Genomic DNA, 20495 nt, shown 5'->3' on the forward strand with positions numbered 1-20495 from the left:
ATGTAAGCGTCATGACTTCGATCCACTGATTTCGAACTACTGTGAGAGATCATCAGGAAAGTGATTGGTGTGAAAATTATGAATGACTTGCTCCGAATATGTATCTTTGCTCTATCTATGCCAGCGATGTAAAGGGAAAGGCAGAAATATTGCTCTTCCACTAAATGGAAGAAGGTACAATTAAACTTTGTAACCACCATTATTTACATTGTATATGTTTTTTAATGTTCCCGTGAAATGCATTAAACTAATTGACGCTCCTCTTCTCACTTCAACATAGTTCCTTGGCATCAAGATGCCGCAAAATGGAGCAAAAGCAATATGTTTTATATTAGACATGGCTTTAGCTTGAGCACAAAAAGAGAAAGTAGATGAAGTTTTCAGCAAATAACAAATAATAGGTTCCAAAAAGAAATTGGAGAATACGCATAAGAAGACACTATAATTTTTGGGACATTTTGTTTGTTCCCGTAAAGGTTTTGAAACACTGCTCTTGAAAGGGGGCCCCAAAAAAATCCAAAATAATAAAACAATCAACGTTGATTGTTTAACGGCCAATTTTCTTCTGGCACCGCAAATATTGGAAGACAAATTTAGAATGAAGATAATTGATTTCAGTGATTTTGTAGCCAGCTGTCATAGGCACTCGTGATGGGGGAATTCACATTTCCATTGATCAGGTGGCAGCTTGCTCCAGGCTTAAGTGGGCTTAAGTGGGCTTTTGACTTCACATAACCTTTAGTGGCATAACCAGTGCATGTCTCTTTGTGTAGCTTTATCTTTTCTCCTTCTAAAACAAAATCCTTCAGGGCTGAGGGAATGCTGCTCCCCTGTTGTCTTTGCCAAAATCCTCACAGGATAGCTTACGTTGCGGTTCCCCGCAGTCCTACATAAGCAATAACCCTTGCAGGTTTCTTGCCTCAAGAAAAATCTGCTTTGAATGGAAGAAAACATGCCAGCTTTCCATTTGTTTACGACATAATAAATCCTGTGCTCTCATAGAATTCACTTATTATCCTCTGTATAAGCATGACATACATTTTTTTTTGCTTTTGGTAATATAATTTGGACAATATCAGGACAAATGAAACTAGACAGGAATATGAATAACCTGTCCAATGTTGTCAACTGACTTATATTAAAGGTCTATTTGGGGTCCCCGTGGTAATGGCAGGGCTGCTATTGTTAATACAAACCAGCATTACATGAAAATTATACAGAACACATTGTTAAATGATACATAGAGTTGCCTTCAAGGGTGCCTTTACTTACATTTATTATGACTGAGAATTTGCCCATGCCACTCAGTATGTTGTACCATATACCTGTGAAAGAGAAACAAAACAAAACAAAAAAAGAAAAAAATGTATATATATTAAAAACAACAAAAAGAACAAAATAAATATATATGTGTGTGTGTGGAGTTTATTTAATGTAGCACAGGGATTCTCAAAGTGCGGGAGCACGATTGATACACGGGCTCCCTCTCCATGTATGCGAATGAATCACTGCTTGAGTGCTTTTCAGTTGTATTTAACGTTTAAGCCCAATACCATTGCATTTAACTCTTAAGAGCTGTTTGTTTTAAAAAAAAATTGCCTACACTTATGTGCACTACATTTTAATTAAATTATTATTGAAGTACACTTTTTTCTTTGCCTAGAATCACAATTACCTTTTTTAAAATCCAGTACAATTAATTTCTTAAGTAACATTGAGTTGTATTTAATTTTGAAATAAAATATATTTGCATTTAATTATTTAGAAATATTTGTCTTCAAACACCTATTGAGGCACTATTTTTATTTAAGTTTTATGTGTAAAACATTTTAATCGAATTACATATAACAGTTTATTTATTTTCATACAATGAAGCACTGTGTTCAACTTCAAACTGTGTGTAATGTTCCAGTGGCTTACAATAATATGAAATATACTTTTAGGAAGAAAACCTCTGTCTCGTTTTGGATGAACACTGGTGGTACTTGGAGAGTGAAGTATTATTTTTTTTTTTTAAGGTTGTTCCTGGCATAAAGAAATTGAGAACCACTGATCTAGTATATTTTTACGCGAGGAGGTGGGTTTCACAAGCCCATTTTTCAATGTACAGTGGAGGACTTTATTGATTTCCAATTAAGATATGTTCTCGCGGGAAGCCTGTTTGGCTTAATGAAAAGGAGCGTAAGGCCATATAAGAACATGCTATGCTGCCACTGACTTTCAGATGAGCAAAGCCTTTCAAAAGCCTATGGATCAAGTGTAGATTGGACTCAGGTCGAGCATGAACCAAAATACATTTACAGCGACTACGGGAAGGAGCTGCAAGGGTTGCGACCCGAAATCTGGCCTCCCCCCCGAAAGACACACCGCCTCGAGCCACGGCGAAACTTGAAAGAACTTAAAATTAGTCAAGTTTATGATGCTGCATGACAATATTATCCAACACTAAAAATAAAAGGGGGAAATTTTGGCGTATTCCAATTGGTACCGTTTTATTCAGGTTGACGGATGCATTACAAACCCTTATTTTCTACTCATTCACTTTTCACACTCCATGTGTAACATGGTTGTCCTAGTGATAGCATCTCCACAAAGAAACAAGAGAAATTGAAACTCTTTCTCGCCAAAATTAAAGACTAATACATATACAAACAGAGTTTAACAGTCTCGTTTATGTCTACGTATGTATATATTGAAACATATACCCGATATACTACTTCATTGGGTAGGCCTGCAAACTCCAAGGGAAAATTCTGCCTTTAAAAAGGTACAAATGTTTAATTTGGGTTAACTATCAGACGGGTATTAATTTAACAATACCCCCTAGGTGTTGTTGTTACTGTATGTACTGGATATTAGAAAATAAGAATCATAATTGTAACATTGTACACAATTGTAACATTAAGCACAGTAGTTCTACTCATAGCACATTATTTCAATATATATATTCATTTTGGTTCATGATTAATATTGAGACGGACGACTGGTTAGCACATCTGCCTCACAGTTCTGAGGCCCCGGGTTCAAATCCGGTCTCGCCTGTGTGGAGTTTGCATGTTCTCCCCGTGCCTGTGTGGGTTTTCTGCGGGTACTCCGGTTTCCTCCCACATCCCAAAAACATGCACGGTAGGTTAATCGAAGACTCTAAATTGCCCGTAGGTGTGAATGTCGAGTAGTAACGTATCAGGACACTCTTGATAGGTATTCCAGATTTACCGATGTCTTTGGCGCGGGCAGCGACCGGCCGGCGGAGCTCCGTAACAAACTTCTTGGCATCCAGACGGATCTCGATCACGTTGTTCAGCAGGGCGAAAAGGGGAGCGAGAGGGAAGGAGGCCACGAACAGCGAGACAAAGCCAAACTGGATAACTGTGGGAAACAGACAGCCAGAACCCCGTCATGAAAAAAAAACTCACTTTGGTCAGCTGTACGCCCGCTAGAATGCTTTTTATGACGTTTCGTAACACTCCTTAAATATGACTGATCTCAGGATGCAAAAGCAAACAAGATGTCAGGTCAAGAGTCTCTTAGCTTCACGCTTCACACAACGCTTTTTGCTTCATACAATTGTTCATTTATTTGTTTTGTTTTTTTATTATTAAAAAGGCAAACTGATTGGGGAAAATACACATGCATTCTGCAAAAAAAAAAATGTAAAAAATCTCTTCAAATGTGATCCTTGTGCAATGATGTCACAGCGTTGCCTGAAGATCAAAACACAACGCATTCAATCAGATTGCTGCAATGTCCGTTTGCTGTTCACTGCCCCTATTTGAGGGTCATCTGGGGATTTCTATGACAGGCTGTGATGTTTTAGCAAGCGCTCTTGTCCTCGGCTCATTTCTTTACAGCATTTTCAGCCCAGAATGTAGTAACCACACCAAAAAAACGAGGTGTTTTTTAACGGATGATCTATAAATGACCTCTGGGAAGACAAGACAAGCTGGTCTGTGCGGTGCAATTTAAGAAGCGTGAGAACGGGGATTTCCACCGAGCCGGAGAGCGGCGGCTTCTCGGGACTCCATGCGACGAGACAAAGAGATGCGACAAAGGAGAGGTGAGCGCCACAGGGCGCGCTTATCGCCTCACGAGTCCACCTGAGCCGAGCTTGCAGAGTTTGACGATTTGAATTTTTTTAAAAAAGTGCTCCAAATTCACACGCTGGCAAGCATGTGTGAGTGTGTGCCCTTTTGCATGTACTGTATAGTTCAGGCATATCCTTCCTGTGCCCTGCAGCAACATCGGCCCCAAGTATTGTTTTCCACCTCCGGCCTCACTTTATTTATGTAGTTTAGTGACCTATTCGTGTGTGGCAAGAGCTCATCAAGTGTGCCGTGGGAAATTATCCAATTGAATTTAACTGGTCTGAAAATTATTCATTATTTACTCCAAATAATCCATCTTTTATTCATCTATCTATCTATGCAACAACATATTGTGACAGACATAACAATTAAATGTTCTTCCACCAGATGGAAGAAAGTACAATTAACCTGGTTTCGTGTGTAAAATATATGCCTGATCACTAATCTAGATAACACACAATCAACTATGAACTGTTTCTTATTTTCCAACTGCATTTAAACAGTGGAAGGATGGGGAAAAAAAACTTTGATTTCAGACTGCAGCAGCAAAAGTTTAAAGTATGCGCCAAGGGTAGTGCATACAGTGTGCACCCACTTCTGCATGGGAATGACTGGAAAAGCAAAGCATCTCTGCCTTGCTGGGTATATACTGGTTTAACGTGGGATCATTTTAAATAGATATGTGCCATTGTGATCATTATAAGACTCCACTTTTGTCAACAGGAAATGACGTGGGGAGAAACAGGAAACAAGAGTTTGTGTGTACGCGGCATAAACATGGGTTGTACATACCACCGGAGTAATGTACAGGAGTACATGTGTTTGTGTAGTGTCGGCTCACTCATTTCCATGTATTCGGGCGTGAGGCCTTCGAAGGGAGCGAGGGCATAATCCAGGTTCCACTGCTGTGGAGGTCGCTCCTCTTCCTCCTCCTTCTCGGCACTTCCTTTATCCTTCAACGTACGCACCAGCTTCTTCAACTTCCTGTCGGCATGGATACTGTACGTCATAACACCAAACAGACTGCCACTGAATGGCAACCGATGAATCGAAGGGGGCTCTTATATGTACAAGTTCCAGGGCGTGTCACTGAGGAATGCATGCTACTTACGGGATGCCGATCTCAAAGATGTTGTTCTGGATGAGCTGCTTGCCGAGCATGATGATGCTAAGCTGGATGCACAACTCAATAAGGCAGCCTCCTGGTGCACACTGAAGGAAATACACACACACACACACTTTTGTCCATGTATTCTTCATCAGGTGATGCTGTGCTGATTTTCCAGACAAGATGCATGCTCACCTCTTCCATTCGATAATCATTAAAGACGTACACATAACTTCCCGGTCGACCTGCAAACCTAAACAGCACAAGTAGACGGCAGTTTATTCAATTGTGGGCTGGCTGATGTGGCTGATTCCAGAAACGCACAACATACCGTCCCTTGAAGAAAGCCACGTAAAAGATGGGCGCATATGCGTTCATGAACTTGAGCAAAAACGCCTTGAGGATAAGACGCTCCTCGAATTTGGTCTCTGTTTTAGGAATCTCTGGAAAACAGCAAATTAAGTTCTTGACATTTTTCTGTCGATGATGGGCCCAGGCCCTGATGTAACAAAGCCGACCCGAACCTTGATACCCCCTCCACCATACTTGCTATTTTGCAAACTTCAAACCTGAAGCAATGTTTTTTTTTTTTTAGTAGACACTAGTGGCTTCATCTGTGGTGTCCCCTCATTACATAGATTCTTCTTTAAAGTTTGACTTATTGTTGATTGCTCAACCGAGATGTGCCACATGCCAGAGATTTCTCTTTCGCCGACACGCTAGGCCACTGTTCACTTATTGACCAGTCTGAGCTGGGCTCTTGCAGTCATCTTTACAGGACAGTCACTCCTAGGGAGGGCAGCAACAGGTGCTGAATGAACTTTCTTCATTTCTCAACAATCTGACAAAAGCTAAGTTACTTTTGTGACGCTTTTCAGCTTCATGCAAATTAACAACTCTTAATCGTTGGGAATGGTTCACATCGTGCAAGCCTTCTTAAGAATATCAAACTCCAAATGTGTGTGTTTTCACATCCATTCTCGTCACATTAATAGGACTCAAGGTTGCCTGACTACTGACTCTTACGTCCATTTTCCAACCTGCACTATACATTTTTACATGGTGTGTCCAACAAAAACACAAAAATGTATAATTTGTTTGTGTGGTATGTGACTTGGATAAGGATCAGACCACATTTATGCATAAATCCAGGTCATTTCAAATTTTTTTCCTTGCAATTTTATGTATGTAATATACCTAGCTCGGTCAGCCACACCGCCACAGCGCCGTAGATCTCATCCAGGATGAGAATAACCACCAAGTTGATGATGACCGCCGTGGCCGTCACTGTAACGCGCACGTTGGACTTTGTCTCTGGGTCTGGGCTCATGGCCATCAGCGCGGACACCGTGATGCGGTAGATGATGACGCCGAAAACGGCCGAAAAGGTCAGACCGAACTATGGGCAAAGATTGAAACTTGTTAGTACTTCATCAGCTACGCATGGAGTTCACACACTAACTCATGCAAATTACCAGTCACATTGCTCAACGTGTTTGGTTGTATGACAAGCTTCAATTAGTTCAGCATGTTGTACTCACCATAAAAAGAATGGAGGAAACATTGATGCAATATCCATGAAGGCGGTCTTTCCAGGTTAACTTCTCAATAGCAACCTGACAGGAATGATAATGGGTATTACTCAGAGAAAGCAAAGTTCTTGTGTCACATATCTATGAATGGATAATTATTGCCTTCCCATCTTGTTGCTATGCAACCCTTTTCACGTTAAGGATCATCACTATGTGCTTAAAACCACACACTCAATTTGAACAAGCTCAGACAAACACAATGGAATTTCACACATTCACTATTGAGGAAGTGTTTCAAGACTTCTGCTATTGTCATTGGAAGCACATTGGCTTCATCTAGTGGACAAACTGGATCAATGCACTTTGCCGCACAAACGTCCCCCAATGCGTCTGCTACTTACTTTAAACAGTAGATAAAGGATAAGACAGCTATAAAAAGTCCAATATACTCTATTCACCATTAATTGTAATACAACGCAAAATGAGGTAACTCTAAGTTCAATTTTTTTTTAAATACACACCAATTACACCATTTCTGATGCAACTGCACATTCAATTTCCCCAAGTAATGAATCAAACGTGTGTGTGTGTGTGTGTGTGTGTAAGTGTGAGGAGAGAGATGTGTGTCACCATAGTGACGGTCACTAATCTTACCTCTGGCTTTCTGCCCAGCGTGCATCACTCCCACTCAGCCGCCCTCCCTCTGTTTCACACCATGCCTAGCCTCTTGTCTTTTTCAAAACTTGAATCTTTCTCTTTGTCTTCTCCTCTTTGATGATCCATGGATCTTACGTTAACAGTCCTAATTTGGATTACTACCAAATTATAGACCATTAGATTCCCAGCTGCTGCATACGGCAGAATTTTGCCATTAGGATCCATGCTTTAGTCACAGAATCAGCCCGAACCATAAATGGATTGGCTTTTCTTTTATCTAATGTCTCCTCGAGCTTCATGGCAAGAGAAGTTTAGAGAATTTGAACTCCTTGCTGAGGGAAGAGTGGCTATGGCTAAGAGTAGACTTTTTTTTTTACCCACTGGAATTCCATTTCAGAGTCTGTAATTTGTACTTTTACTTAAGGAGTTCAATCAGTAATTCTACTTTTACCAGTTTTGTTTTTTTTGTCTGTACTTCTTAAGTACAGGGTGTGAGTACTTTTGCCACCTCTGGCACTGAGTACTAACATCCAGATTCATAGTGGTTTCCTTGCCAGTGGGCAAATGACACGTTGTCTACATGCTGTCTCCTATTGGCCTCGAGCGTAACACTGACGTGTTTGGATAAGGGATTTGAAGTGTGTGCTGATATTTTACACTCACTGCTGCTGCCTCTGTTCATCATAATTGCTGATTTATGTCTTGCTAACTGGCTTACATATGTAAACGCTTTATTATGTGTAGGTTTAGCGGAACGTCGACGAAGGCGTTTCACGTGAAACTCAGACGACAGCAACTTCTGGCATTACATCTGACTGTCAACAAAGGGAATGTAAAGGGAAAGAACAATTCCCCAGATCCCACTGGCCAGCTGGAATGACATCCGAAACATCTCGGATGAAAAGTGACACAACTGGGTCATGTTATATAAAGCAGTCGCTCTATTTGCTTTTATTTGTGTGCAGACCTCGAAGACATTGTTTAGTTCAGCATTCAGCCAGTCATGCAAGTCAACAAGAGACAAACAGACAACCATTCACACTCTCATGCACAGAACCAGCCCACGCTCAAGCAACATTTGATTTTGGGGCCCTTGATTTCTGCCAAAATTATTGATTAGTGATCATTCATACAGCTACTATAAACTTAATGTTACACTACAGGAGAGGACAGGTAGAGCGTACAAATTGCTCACGTAAATACCTGAGAGTGCAGCAGCCAGAAGATGGAACAGGAAGAGAAGAACAGAAAGGCCTCAGCGTGCAGGAGAGGAAATGAAAGGGAAAGGAAGAGGAAGAAGGGGTGGGGGGGGGTTACCGGTGTTCCTGCAGCCATGGCAAAAAGTAGTTTTCTCCTCCATCTGTCCTTCTCTGTCACTGTCCCATCCTTCTGCTTTACTGGCTGCAGGACAGAGGGACAGGTTACCCACACACACATACATACACACAGGCAGACTCACTGACATTGTGAACAAATGGGATCTGCAGTATTTGGCCGGTGCTATTTCAGTTTTGGGGATGGCGTGTTGAGCGGCGCATTACAATATAAATTCATTTGTGTGTTTGCACTGCTGCTGTGACAGGAGGACATACATAAAGGGTATGTGGGCCAACAAGGGCTTGACTGACCCAATTCAGAGAAAATCTAGATCATTTCCTGATATGACGAAGATGAGCACAGAGATGTGTGGAAAACGCAAATTGGAGGAAATAAGGGAATTCCAGGCTAATTCAGCCTCGTTGTTCTTCGTGTACAGATACACAATGTGGCCACGACATTTCATCTGTACAGTAGAATGAGATCCGATATAAAATGCTGGTAACCTTATTTAAAGAGGAGATTGCAATACCCCCATCACTTTTGGCACATTTGTTAAAATTGTCAGTATGACCTGAAAGTAGTACATTAGTAAAATGATTGCTTTGAAAAAAAAAAAAAAATCATCAGCCATCTCTGGCCCCATCTTGTATCTCTAATATAATTTTTAAGAAACCATCGCGCCCGAGGAAAACACAACCAATCAAAGACAGTGGGTATTGTAAGGGCTTTGTTCGAGAACAGCGAGTCGTGAAGGTTGTCGTGTGTTTTAGCTTCATCCTGAAATTTCATGTGTAAACTGATTATGCCTAACTTTTTGTGAGTCATGGATGTGAAATGAAAAGCTCGTATTGGGATCTCATAGGATTGTGTGTATGTACCTCATGAAGTGTCCCGTGACAATGCATTGAATAGTATCAGCGTGACTTTATTGGCTAATATCGCTAAAATCAATGTCAAGATTTGATTTGTATGTGATAACTCTTGATTGTTAGTTAAGGTTAGTTAATCAATCACACTTTCCTACCAGATTCTTCTTTTTCTTCTTCTTCTTCTTGTTTTTCTGCTTCCGCTGTCTCTTCTGGAGAAGGATGGTTTCGTATTTTGGTCTCGGGTGTTCCTACAGGGAAAGGAACGTTTATCGTGTCATCTTGGAGGCGCATTTGAATGTGTGTTGCGCTCTACCTCGTCGTCCTCAATGCCAGTCAAATCCCAACTGAAGCTTAAACTGATCTGGCGACGCTTCCAGTGCTCCAGGAACAACACCGCTACACCCGCAGACACACAAATAGGTGATAAAAATATACATTGTATATATTGTTTTTTGGTTGTTTTGCTCTTAATCTGTCAATATAATAAATATATTGTGGTCTACTTCTAAGGCAGATATTTGGTCCCTATCAAACCTATAAATTATTGTTTACAATTATTCATCCCATTTTACATGGGTGCAGGAAAATGAACGGGGAAGATAAAAACAAAAAAATGTGCCAGATTTCAGCATTTTTATGTTGCTTTCCTTCCAGAAAGGACTTTCTCTTTGCGTTGAAGGTTACAGGATACCCGAGTCCAGATGTTGACCACGTGCACACGCTCACCCCACAGAGACATGAAGATGGCGAAGAAGACGGTGGCGGGGTTGTCGAACAGGTGCGAGGCTCTGGCCGTGCCGCAGGCAGTGCTCAGCTGCCAGAAGTCGCAGGCTCCGTCACATAGAGGACACATGGTGAAATTGAGACGCTCGTCACACATTTCCAGGCTTCAGGGGGGAAACGAAAGAATGAATACTGGGACCGAATACTAGAAATACATTATTACCCAGGTAAATGTTTCATCCTTTGTTTACCTGGGTATGTTCGTGTCCACTGTCGCTACCCCGTAACCAAACACAATAATTCCCACTATGGAGGCGGGCACGAGCAGCTGCGTGTAAACGCCGAGCCATGCAAAATACAGGCCGATCTTCTCTCCGAAGTACTTCCTGTAGGGTGAGAAAGGAAAATTAAGGCTACTATTGTGGGCAATGCACAACTCCCGCACTTGCTTTATATTAAAATGTTCATAATAATAACCCCCCCAAAAGTATACATTTAAAATATAAATAAATACACTACCATTCAAAAGTTTGGGGTTACTTAGGTGTAGTAGTGTAAGAAAATATTATATTACACTGTATACATTTAATTTCTATAGAATATCTCTATAAATATGTTAACTACTATTAATATTGAATTTGTACTATATAATTAAATAGCATTTTTTTTTATATATATAGTAATCATTAACATTAGGAGTATAAGCAATGGGCCATTCCTCCAAATCGGTGCCATTGGCATCCCCATGAAACAAAATGTATTAATGCGCGATAACATTAACTGTCAATTTTTTTTCTTTTCTTTTTTTGACGAAACGGATTTAAATAAAAATAAAAAATAAACTAGCTTGAGATTGGACATCAGGTTACCTGACCAAATCAATGGGCTGGTACTTATAGAAGGCCGAGTATCTGGCCCACTCTTCGTGTAGAACCTATGAAGACAGACACGAAACAGCAGGCAGTGTTCATTCTCACAGGCAGAAATTATCTTTATTAAAACAAACGAAAAAAATAATGACTCCCATCCAAACAACTGGGCAAATGCCCAGAGACACACTTGAAGACAGAGAGGCTTTCAAAATGCTTTTTCTTTGTGAGGAAGAAGTGAAGAAAATATAGCAGAGGAGTAAATCCGACGATACGTGAAAGAAAGAGTTGGTACCTGTCGGTCATTCCTCTCCTCAGGGTGTCCAGTGGCATTGTAATCCCCCTGAGGAATAACATGCGCAAAAATCAGCAGATATACGGTATACGGATGACTTTTTGTTGTTGTGAGGGAGAAGGCGATCCAAAACTTACATCGTGAAGAGGGAAGGCAGCGTCGTAGACCCCTTTTGCGATCAATGTAGTGATACCTGTGGGAGAGTTGGACAAATCCACGTCACTTCGAATTCCTTTTCTGCAAGAACACTTTTCACGCTTTCCATCTGCTGTCTGAAAGCTTTCGGCCATCCTGCGCCACTTTAGCTGCGCTTTTTAGTGTCAGGCAAACTGGGAGCGCCACATTTAGTCTTCTCCAGGGGAAGGAATGACCTGACCTGTGGATGCCTCCTCCGGACGGCGGCAAATCGAAGGACAGACAGACAGACAGACGGACGGCCGAGGCTCTTTCATCAAATTCAATGAAGTGGCTCAAAGAGGACTCTGCTGTGATTAGCCGGGCTATTAATGAACCTCACAGGCTAATACACACTCATGAGGCTTCAAGCTCAGCTCACCCTGTGGACGTATGACCCACTTGTGAAAGGCAAGCAACAAGGTGACGAGGGAGGGGAACGGAGAGGAGGGGGAGGAACTCTGTGTATTTATGCGTCAAAATGTCTTGAGCGAGAACTAAGTGGAAAGAGGAAATTTAGGTTAAAGAGATGCAATTCTATTCTCTCCCAATGTTTTTTCCCCTCCAGCTTGGGCACTTCCCTCCGGCGGACACCTTCTGCTACGATGGGCAAGCCAACCGCACACACCAGTTACTACGACGCAATATGGGCCTCATTGGTGTAGAGCAGGGATGGGCACAGTATGGCTTGGGACACATACAGTGCGCTCCGCTCTTTAATCCGGCCCATGCAGCATTTACAAGAGTCCTGACATATTGTATTTGTCGCATTAAGTTTGCAGATTTTCCTAAAGTATGTTTATTGTGGAAAAAATAGTACAATCAAAAAAATTTACACATACATGTGTACATTCATGGTTAAGTAGTCATACTCAACTGAATTATACATATATATATATATATATATTTTTTTTTATTATTAATTAATTTTTTTTTAAAGCATGAATTATTATTTTATTATTAAAATGAACACATTTCACCTCATCTACAAACGACCTGACCCATATGCCCGAGGTGAAGCTCAAATGCGGCCCAAGAGCACAAAAGGTGTCGCGGCACCGATTATTCATGCGTTGCAGGGCAGAGTTGAAGGAGCACTCACAGCATCGTGTTCTTACCAATGGTTTGACAGGTCCGTGCACAAACAGTCCTCCTCAAGATCTCGTACACCTAGACACAACACAGACACCATCACACTGGACATCACACTGGAATGAATTCTTAGCACAAACATGATGTGCTAGAACACTTACGATGCGGCCTCTTGTGGCGTTGTCAAAAAACGTATCTTTCGATGTGATGTTGTACCTGACAGACACGGCACATTTAATTGTATAAGCCAGTGAAATAACATATCTTTGTCCATCTGTCTTTGCCAGCAAAGTATAGTGACAGGCAGAACAACTTAATGATCTTCCACGAGATTGCAGAAGGTACAATTAACCGGCGTATCCACTCCTTTCCATTCATACAACAAGCTTTCGGTTCAACTAAACAAGGCGAGATTCAGATTCCACACTGAGGAAGTATATTTGTGAGTGTGTGTGTGTGTGTGTGTGTGGGTTTTTGCTCTCACAGGTGGAGCTTGTCCCGAGAGAAGCAGTGTGTGAGGAACTTGCTGGGTCCGTGGTCCTGGGGGTGCACTTTGGGCTGGAAAGGCTGCTTCAGCTTCCTCCACACGCTGCTCATGCTGCTGCTGAATGCACTTTCCTCTTTAATTTCATAACGCTGCTGGAATATCAGACCACGTATTACAGAAAACGATTCCACCTACTATTCTATTGATTACCGATGGACATAATTCTTCTTAAAGGTTTGATGTTTTATTGTATCACAGACAGGAAGTACATATGTGGAAGTGAAAGGTATAGAGAACTCAATTAACAGTGACTGACAATTTATTTTATTAAAAGAGGTTTTACCGTCTTGGTAGGGACTTTAATTTTGAGAAACTCCGCCTCCCGGCAAAGCACCGGCCAGGGTGCATGGAGGCGGGTGAAGCTCAGACCATGGACCTTCACCTAAAAACAAAACAGTTTTTGTCGTATTATAGAATATTACACGTACACGTTTATATGTTAATATGTTTGGTATCATATTTCTACAGGGACATGAAAATACACTATGTATTTGTCCCCAGTTTTCACTCCCTGTGGGTGTTACAGCCAGGCGTCTCAATACTTTTGTGCCATGAATATTTTTTTTTCCCACTATTCGTGGCAATTTTTATTGATGCCATACCCAGAAGAGTATTTACAACTAAACTTATGAATTAATTTGTGTTCCATGAACATGTTGGTAACTCAAAACACTCATCTCAAACCACCTTTCCCCATTGAAATGAATGAAAATGAGACTAATGCGTTCCAGCCCCACATTGTGCTCCTGGTGTATGAAATATAATATATATATATATATATATATATATATATATATATATAATATAAAAGACATACAGAAATATTGATACTAAACTTCAACTGGGAGTGGCAATAAAGAGCTTGAAGACCTTTTTTTGAAGAATTGTTTATTTTTCCATCTGCCAAACAATTGCTTGGCAACAGACTGTAAACATGTGCCACACTTCAAATGCTTCGCTGCCTTAAAATTTTGACCCAGCAATCCATTATCTTACCCATTTTAAATGCCATCCCATCCACTGTAACACTTTCACCTTGGCCTGTTTTAAACACTTTTCAACACACTTGCATGGTGCAGCCTGTTCCTGGCACACTGTTGCGCCGCTTTGTTCGACAGCATATCCTCATCGTGTCCTGGAAAATATTGTATGCTAAATAACGTCCCGCTCCGCCGATGATGAATCATCATCTCGCGCTGCAATTATGGAGCATTTTCCAGACCCGTTTGCAACCCTGCAAATAAGTAATGCGTGAGAATGGAGTGTGTGACTGATTTGTGAATATCAAAGTGGGCGACATTGTTTGCAGCGAGAGTGCAACAGGGGATAGATAGCAAGCACACAGCAGGTAACGTTACACTTCTCAGACCCCGATCTCCTACTGTAAGGGGTTGGAGAGGAAGGGGGGCAATGGCGGAAACCCGATTCCCTTTCTCGACTCTGACGCTCCTGAGATATTACACCCTTCCCCCCTCAGCCCACCCTCGTCTATATGACTGTACCTTCTGTACCTGGCAGACAACGCTTTCACCGGCTTGATTGACAGGGCCGGCTCATTGAACTGCCACTCTCACCGTTCTTGTGTTTCATTATCTCCTCTCTCATCACATCAGCAAGTTCCTCTCTGCTGCTACATTTTGAAGCCAACTGCTCGTTTCCATCATACAGTATACACTCACTACTCACGAGACGTTAAACTTCAGTATGAACCCAAAATGCATTGCAATCTTGATAGGTAACTTAATTTGACCCGCTCTAAACAATTCAGCCCATTTTGTTGTGGGCAGCCAAAGGCACACCTGTGCAAAACTCACGCTGCCGGATCAGCGACTTGTTTTGCTGCACTTGTGAGGTGGATGGATTATCTCGGTAAAGGAGAAGTGCTCACTAACATGGATTTACACAGATTTGTGAGCAATATTTGAGAGAAATAGGCCTTTTGTGTAACTACAAACAAAAAATGTTTTTCCAAGTAATGCCCAAAAAAAAAAAAAAGTATTGTCCAATGTTTGTGTAAAAACCCTACTTCATTATTCTCAAATGTATATTAATTTACATCACTACTAAAGTGCTATTATGAAACATTCTATTTTCCACTAGATTTGTACATTCACACAAGTGTCTCCTTTTGGATGTTTGTACTCATAAATTATTGAATAACATATGTTCAAATGCGCGGAACTGCAAATCCTCTTTACACAAACAGGAATATATTGTAATAATAAGTAACTAATTTAATGATAAACACCAGATCCCACTATCATCACATTCACCTTCTTCTGCCCTCTTTCTCTCCCTCCTACATGGCTGTGTCAAAAAGCAGCGGATATAAATACATTTGAGTCGAGAGAAGGTTAATTAGTAGAGGGATTTCCAATTAGCTCTTTATCTCAGTAGGGGGGGGGGGGGGGGGTAACTAGGACGCAGCCGGCGGGGGGCGGACGGGTGTCGTCAAGAGGGGGTCGGGGGGATGCGCATATATAGGTGAAATTGATCGTTTGGGCGACAGCATGTCGCTAAGTGAGAGGCGGGAGTCAAGAAAACATTGACGGTGAAAATGACTGATAGACAGTAGGTGTGAGGAACTGAATACATCATATAACGTGCTATGTATAACATATAAAGTAGCGTAACAAATTGACTCCTGCCTGAGCTTCACCCAAAATTCAGGAAAACCTACCAACAAAATCTCACTGACAGAAATCTTCAGTATACACTACCTTGTTGTGATCGAATTAAAAGCGTTCCGTAAGCGGATCGAAGGTCATCTTAATAACAAGTTTGACTTCCAAGTCAAGTTTCATTGGTTGGATTTAAAAGCACCAAAATCAACACATTCAAAGAGGGAAAAAAATTCCACTTTAAATATGTTCAACATACAGGGTTGCTTTGCCGCGAACTGCAAGTACAATCTGCAAGTCATTGACGTCCACCCAAAAAGGTTTGGAATTGCATATAGATGTCACAAGATAGTGGCAAAGCACTTTTCCCCTTTAAACAAGGCGATGGGCTGACAAATGACGCTCCTCCCCTCAGTTCAACATTGTCTTTTGACCTCAAGATGGTGCCAAAGCAATATTTTTATCTTAGACATGGCTTTGGCCTAAGCACAAATAGACCAAATGGGTGAATTAGCGAATGCTGAACCACAAATATGTCAGAGGCGCACCACTAAATTGGAAGAAGCAAGTCCATTTTCAAGTGACAACATGGAGCAAAATCGACCAATAAATGAGATTGAAATTTGTTCCAATGGGCCTAAATACTAAGTGGTGTTTCTTTTGTTGTTTATCTGAGCACTTCCAAAAGGACTAAGGTTCATGGCCCTTAAGAGCACATGAGTACAGGACAGTCCATTAAGAACTCATGCTATTTAGACGATTGTTCCTTCTACGTGCCAGCACCTACTGAAGGTACAGCTAGAGCTGCGGGGGTGTAATTATGTTTGTCAGTCATTCTGTAAGAATACCCTCCCCCCCCCACGATATTCAAATGAAGGAGTGTAATTATGTTTGTCAGTCACGCTGTAAGAGTATCCTATACACGCAAAATCTCAATATTCTCGCTGCTCTCGGGTGTGGAGTATATCAACACGTCAATCTACGAGATACAATAAGGTGCCAGATTAAAGTCCTACAGTCTGATTAATGCTTACCTGCGGACATACATGAACAAGTAGCAGACACACATATAGTATCTCAAAAAAGGGTGTACACCCCTCACATTTATTCTAAATATATGATTATATCTTTTCCTGGGACAACACTTAAGAAATGCCACTTTGCTGCAGTGTTAAATAGTCAGTATACACCTTGGATCACAGTGTTCATTTTCTCTCTCCTCAAAATAAATCACTTTTGTTGCCAATGGTTTAGACACTAATGGCTGTACGTTGAGTAATTGTGAGGGGACAGTAAGCTTTCACTGTTATATACAAGCTTTGCACTGACTATTGTACAGTGTGGCAAAATGTTTTGGGGGGTTTTTTCAGTGCTGTCCCATTGTTTGAAAAATATAATTATCGCTTTGCTGTGAGGCAAATGAAGATGTCTGTGGTTGGGGTGGCGCTTAGTTGCATGAGGCAGATGATAACTGCCTGTTCTGTGACCGCGCCTAAGGAGAAATAGGGAGACACTTCTTAGGCGCAAATATGATGAAATATTTCCAGAAATGTGAGAGGTGTACTCACATTTGTGAGATACTATACATCCATGTGCAAGTTAACACAGGCAAATACAATATGCAAAAACATAAGGACAGACTTGCATTCAAATTGCATCGATTCATCTTGAAATATTGGTCCTGGCTCCAGCAATGCAACTTGCTTCTAAATATCACTTGTGGTAGGTGCCAAAATGGTTCCCTTTGGTGTTAGCAGGCAAAGTGTGACAGAACTTCACAATAACCACATTTGTAGGACCGTAGCCCACGGGCCTGCTACAACAACAACAGCGAGTGGGCGTTCTGCCAAGTGCCTACTACGCACGCCATCGCACACACAAGCCCAGACCAAAGCATCCGACACCGACACATCCACGTTGGAAAGATGTCTGACTGTCACAACTGAAATGAGCCGTTTGGCAGGGTAAATGAGACAAATGACATGCAAGAGGTTACGGGCAGCAGCTGGGAGGAAAAGCTTTTTGGGAGTCGGGTAGAATTTCAATTCAGAATGAATACACAAAATAATGCCGTGGTAGAACGTACACTCCCCACTTTTGAGTGCTGCCCCGAACTAGAAAACTTGACCGTGTTAAATCCTATCTCAAGAACAGATTTTCTTTTTGATGAATCCTGTTGTCAAGGCTGAATCAGGCTTGTCCTGACTCACACTCGAGTTGCACTTTCATAGGCCTACACCGCTGGGGTATTTCCCACAATGCAAGCTCCTCCCTCCATCTGTAATGTTTGGATTCTCTCCCCGATAGTAGATGCCTCTCCTTCCTAAACTGAAGTCATCATTTACAGTACTTATTCTTGCATATCATACTACTACTATTACTACGCGCATTGTTCTGTCATTCCACCCCCTCATCAGAGGGATGAGGGGGTGGGATGACAGAACCTCTCTCTTGCAATCAAGTCAGTTGAGGCAGATGGCCGAGCATTTTCCCAGCTCGAGAGGACTTTTCCCTTCACTCTTGTTGTTTAAAAATGTTTGGTCGCCACAACAGAAGCATTCACATTTGTGAAAGTAGGAATATTGATGAGCCTTTCAAGTCAGGAAAAAAACAAAAAAACACACACTGCAAAGAAAGAAAGAAAATCCACTTCAAACTGAACGACTCATCTTCGTGAGCGCTGTAGTAACTTGGAGGGCATGATGTTGCGCATTTTAACGTGTTTTGAAAATCTGATATCAATAGAGAAGCCATATAAAAAAAAATACTAAAATTCTCAATTTAAACTCATTGTAAACATGTACACATACATTCTCAAGTATTAAATATATTAAAATGACTGTACGTATCGTAGAGTCTGTGTTTTAGATACATGCGTGTGCCTTTAAGAGGCGGGGCCTGGTGGGGTGGCGTGTGACGTCGCCAAGTCTGTATGTGAATGTCTGGGCGTGAGCTGTGACCGACAGCAGCTCTTACATGAGTGTGCTGATCAAGCTAACTGCTCCAACCATAGGTAGGCTACTTAAGGTGAGACCTCTATTTGTAAGTAAATTATATGATGGTTTATTACCGTTTGTCTTGTAAAAGTCACATAAAAATGTTGTTGACTAAACTGTTCTCCAATGCTGGAATGACCCCATCACTTTCAGTTTTGTTGACCACATCACACTGACCTCTCCGTCTCTTTCGATCTCCAGGCCGGCCTCCAGCAGGTTGGCCTCAAACTCTTGTCGGATCAGATGCATCTCGTGGTCGGCAGGCTCCGCCGCTTCGTTCCCGCCTCCACTGTCGAGCTCCATGAACACCTCGCCGATGCTCACGGCCTCCCCTCCCGGTACCTGGCCGCTCCCTCCGCCTCCTCCCTCTTTGCCGTCCGAGCCCCGCGACGGGGGGAAGTTGCCGTTGGAAACGATGGAGAGTCGGTCGTGGGAGACCGACGTGCTGGCGGGGGACCGAACGGAGGTGTGTCTTCGCTGATGGAAGACCAGGACATAATCGACTTTCCGCCGGCCGTCAGAGAAGTGGAGGCCTTCGTTGTTGTCTTGGGCTCTTAATGAAGGACTGACAACCTGTAGAAGCCAAAAGGATACTATTGTCAGTATTTGGTATACCAAACATCGGATGGGCAACCTAACAGTTCTGCACAATTTTCCATCACGGGTGAGCTGGAGTCTATTCCAGCTGACTTTGGGCAAGAGGAGGAGTACACCCTGGACTGGTCACCAGTTAAGAAGAAATTCAATAGTTCACACTGTTAATAATCCCCACTTCAAATAAAACCTAGTGTGATTTGTTTGCATCAACTAACAGTAAATTTCAACACCCGGTTTGGGACCGAGATGAAAAGCAAAGGCAGTGCCTTTGAGCGGCGGCGGCTTACGTAACGGTTTGAATGAACTTGAGCACGGCTGGCTACGTCGGCACACACAAGAACACGAAGTGGCAATTGGCAGGTTCTCAAAAACACTGAAGTGAGAACCTTTTCGCAGGAGAGTGGGCAGTCGCATCACCTTTGCCACTTTTGATTCTTTATTTAGACAGATGGTTTGGAAGGAGACGGAACATTGAGGACACAAGAGGGAAGGCTCGATAGGCCCGGGGCATTATGGGAGATTTGAATGCTGATTTCCTCGCTACTGTAAAAATGGAGGCGTTCTACAATATTTGCATTTCTCTTGTTGTCATGCGAATTTAGTAGGCTATCATACAAAAATATAAGGATTGTACTAAGTAGAAAAGACTGTGGTTATTTTTTCCCCAAATGACGGTTCTCAAACTGGGTTCCACAAGTCATAGCTTGGGGGTCCGCAAAATAACATTTACATTATTATGCTGTACCATTTCTAAAAAGTGCAATCTTACACATGGCGACAATAAAACACACATAATGAACCAATGACTTCTCCCTACCATAACGTTGGGCCAATTAAAAGTTCTTATATGATTGTAACACATCACATAAATCTGACTTCCTTGCAAGAATAAAGATGAACAAAGCGCATATTATTACAGGAATAAAGTACTATTTATTTTGAGAACAAAAGGAATATTTGTCAAGAATACTGTCATACTTCTCAGAAAAAAGGTGTATTTTCTGGAATAA

General features: G+C 41.7%; 1 protein-coding gene across 8 annotated transcripts in view; it reads right to left on the minus strand.

The window, feature by feature from the left end:
* ano2b (anoctamin 2b) overlaps positions 1-20495 on the minus strand; it is a 37312-nt gene that overhangs the window by 7623 nt on the left and 9194 nt on the right. For 4 of the 8 annotated variants that reach the window (XR_009786522.1, XM_061762237.1, XM_061762240.1 and 1 more), the window contains 21 exons: positions 19066-19461; positions 13555-13653; positions 13209-13363; positions 12886-12940; positions 12751-12802; positions 11596-11651; positions 11459-11506; positions 11164-11228; positions 10546-10680; positions 10298-10458; positions 9885-9967; positions 9727-9819; positions 8700-8783; positions 6735-6809; positions 6391-6592; positions 5525-5636; positions 5389-5446; positions 5197-5297; positions 4927-5069; positions 3217-3369; positions 1273-1325 (listed from right to left, as the gene is read on the minus strand). Coding sequence is in view for 7 of the 8 variants with exons in the window: in XM_061762237.1 (XP_061618221.1) it covers positions 1273-1325; positions 3217-3369; positions 4927-5069; positions 5197-5297; positions 5389-5446; positions 5525-5636; positions 6391-6592; positions 6735-6809; positions 8700-8783; positions 9727-9819; positions 9885-9967; positions 10298-10458; positions 10546-10680; positions 11164-11228; positions 11459-11506; positions 11596-11651; positions 12751-12802; positions 12886-12940; positions 13209-13363; positions 13555-13653; positions 19066-19461 (2379 nt within the window). In the remaining variant the exon portion in view is untranslated. The remainder of the gene's footprint in view (positions 1-1272; positions 1326-3216; positions 3370-4926; positions 5070-5196; positions 5298-5388; positions 5447-5524; positions 5637-6390; positions 6593-6734; positions 6810-8699; positions 8784-9726; positions 9820-9884; positions 9968-10297; positions 10459-10545; positions 10681-11163; positions 11229-11458; positions 11507-11595; positions 11652-12750; positions 12803-12885; positions 12941-13208; positions 13364-13554; positions 13654-19065; positions 19462-20495) is intronic. The other 4 variants (XM_061762238.1, XM_061762236.1, XM_061762242.1 and 1 more) reach the window with 3 other exon arrangements.

This window comes from Phyllopteryx taeniolatus, chromosome 22 (assembly GCF_024500385.1).
Source record: "Phyllopteryx taeniolatus isolate TA_2022b chromosome 22, UOR_Ptae_1.2, whole genome shotgun sequence".
NCBI lineage: Eukaryota > Metazoa > Chordata > Actinopteri > Syngnathiformes > Syngnathidae > Phyllopteryx > Phyllopteryx taeniolatus.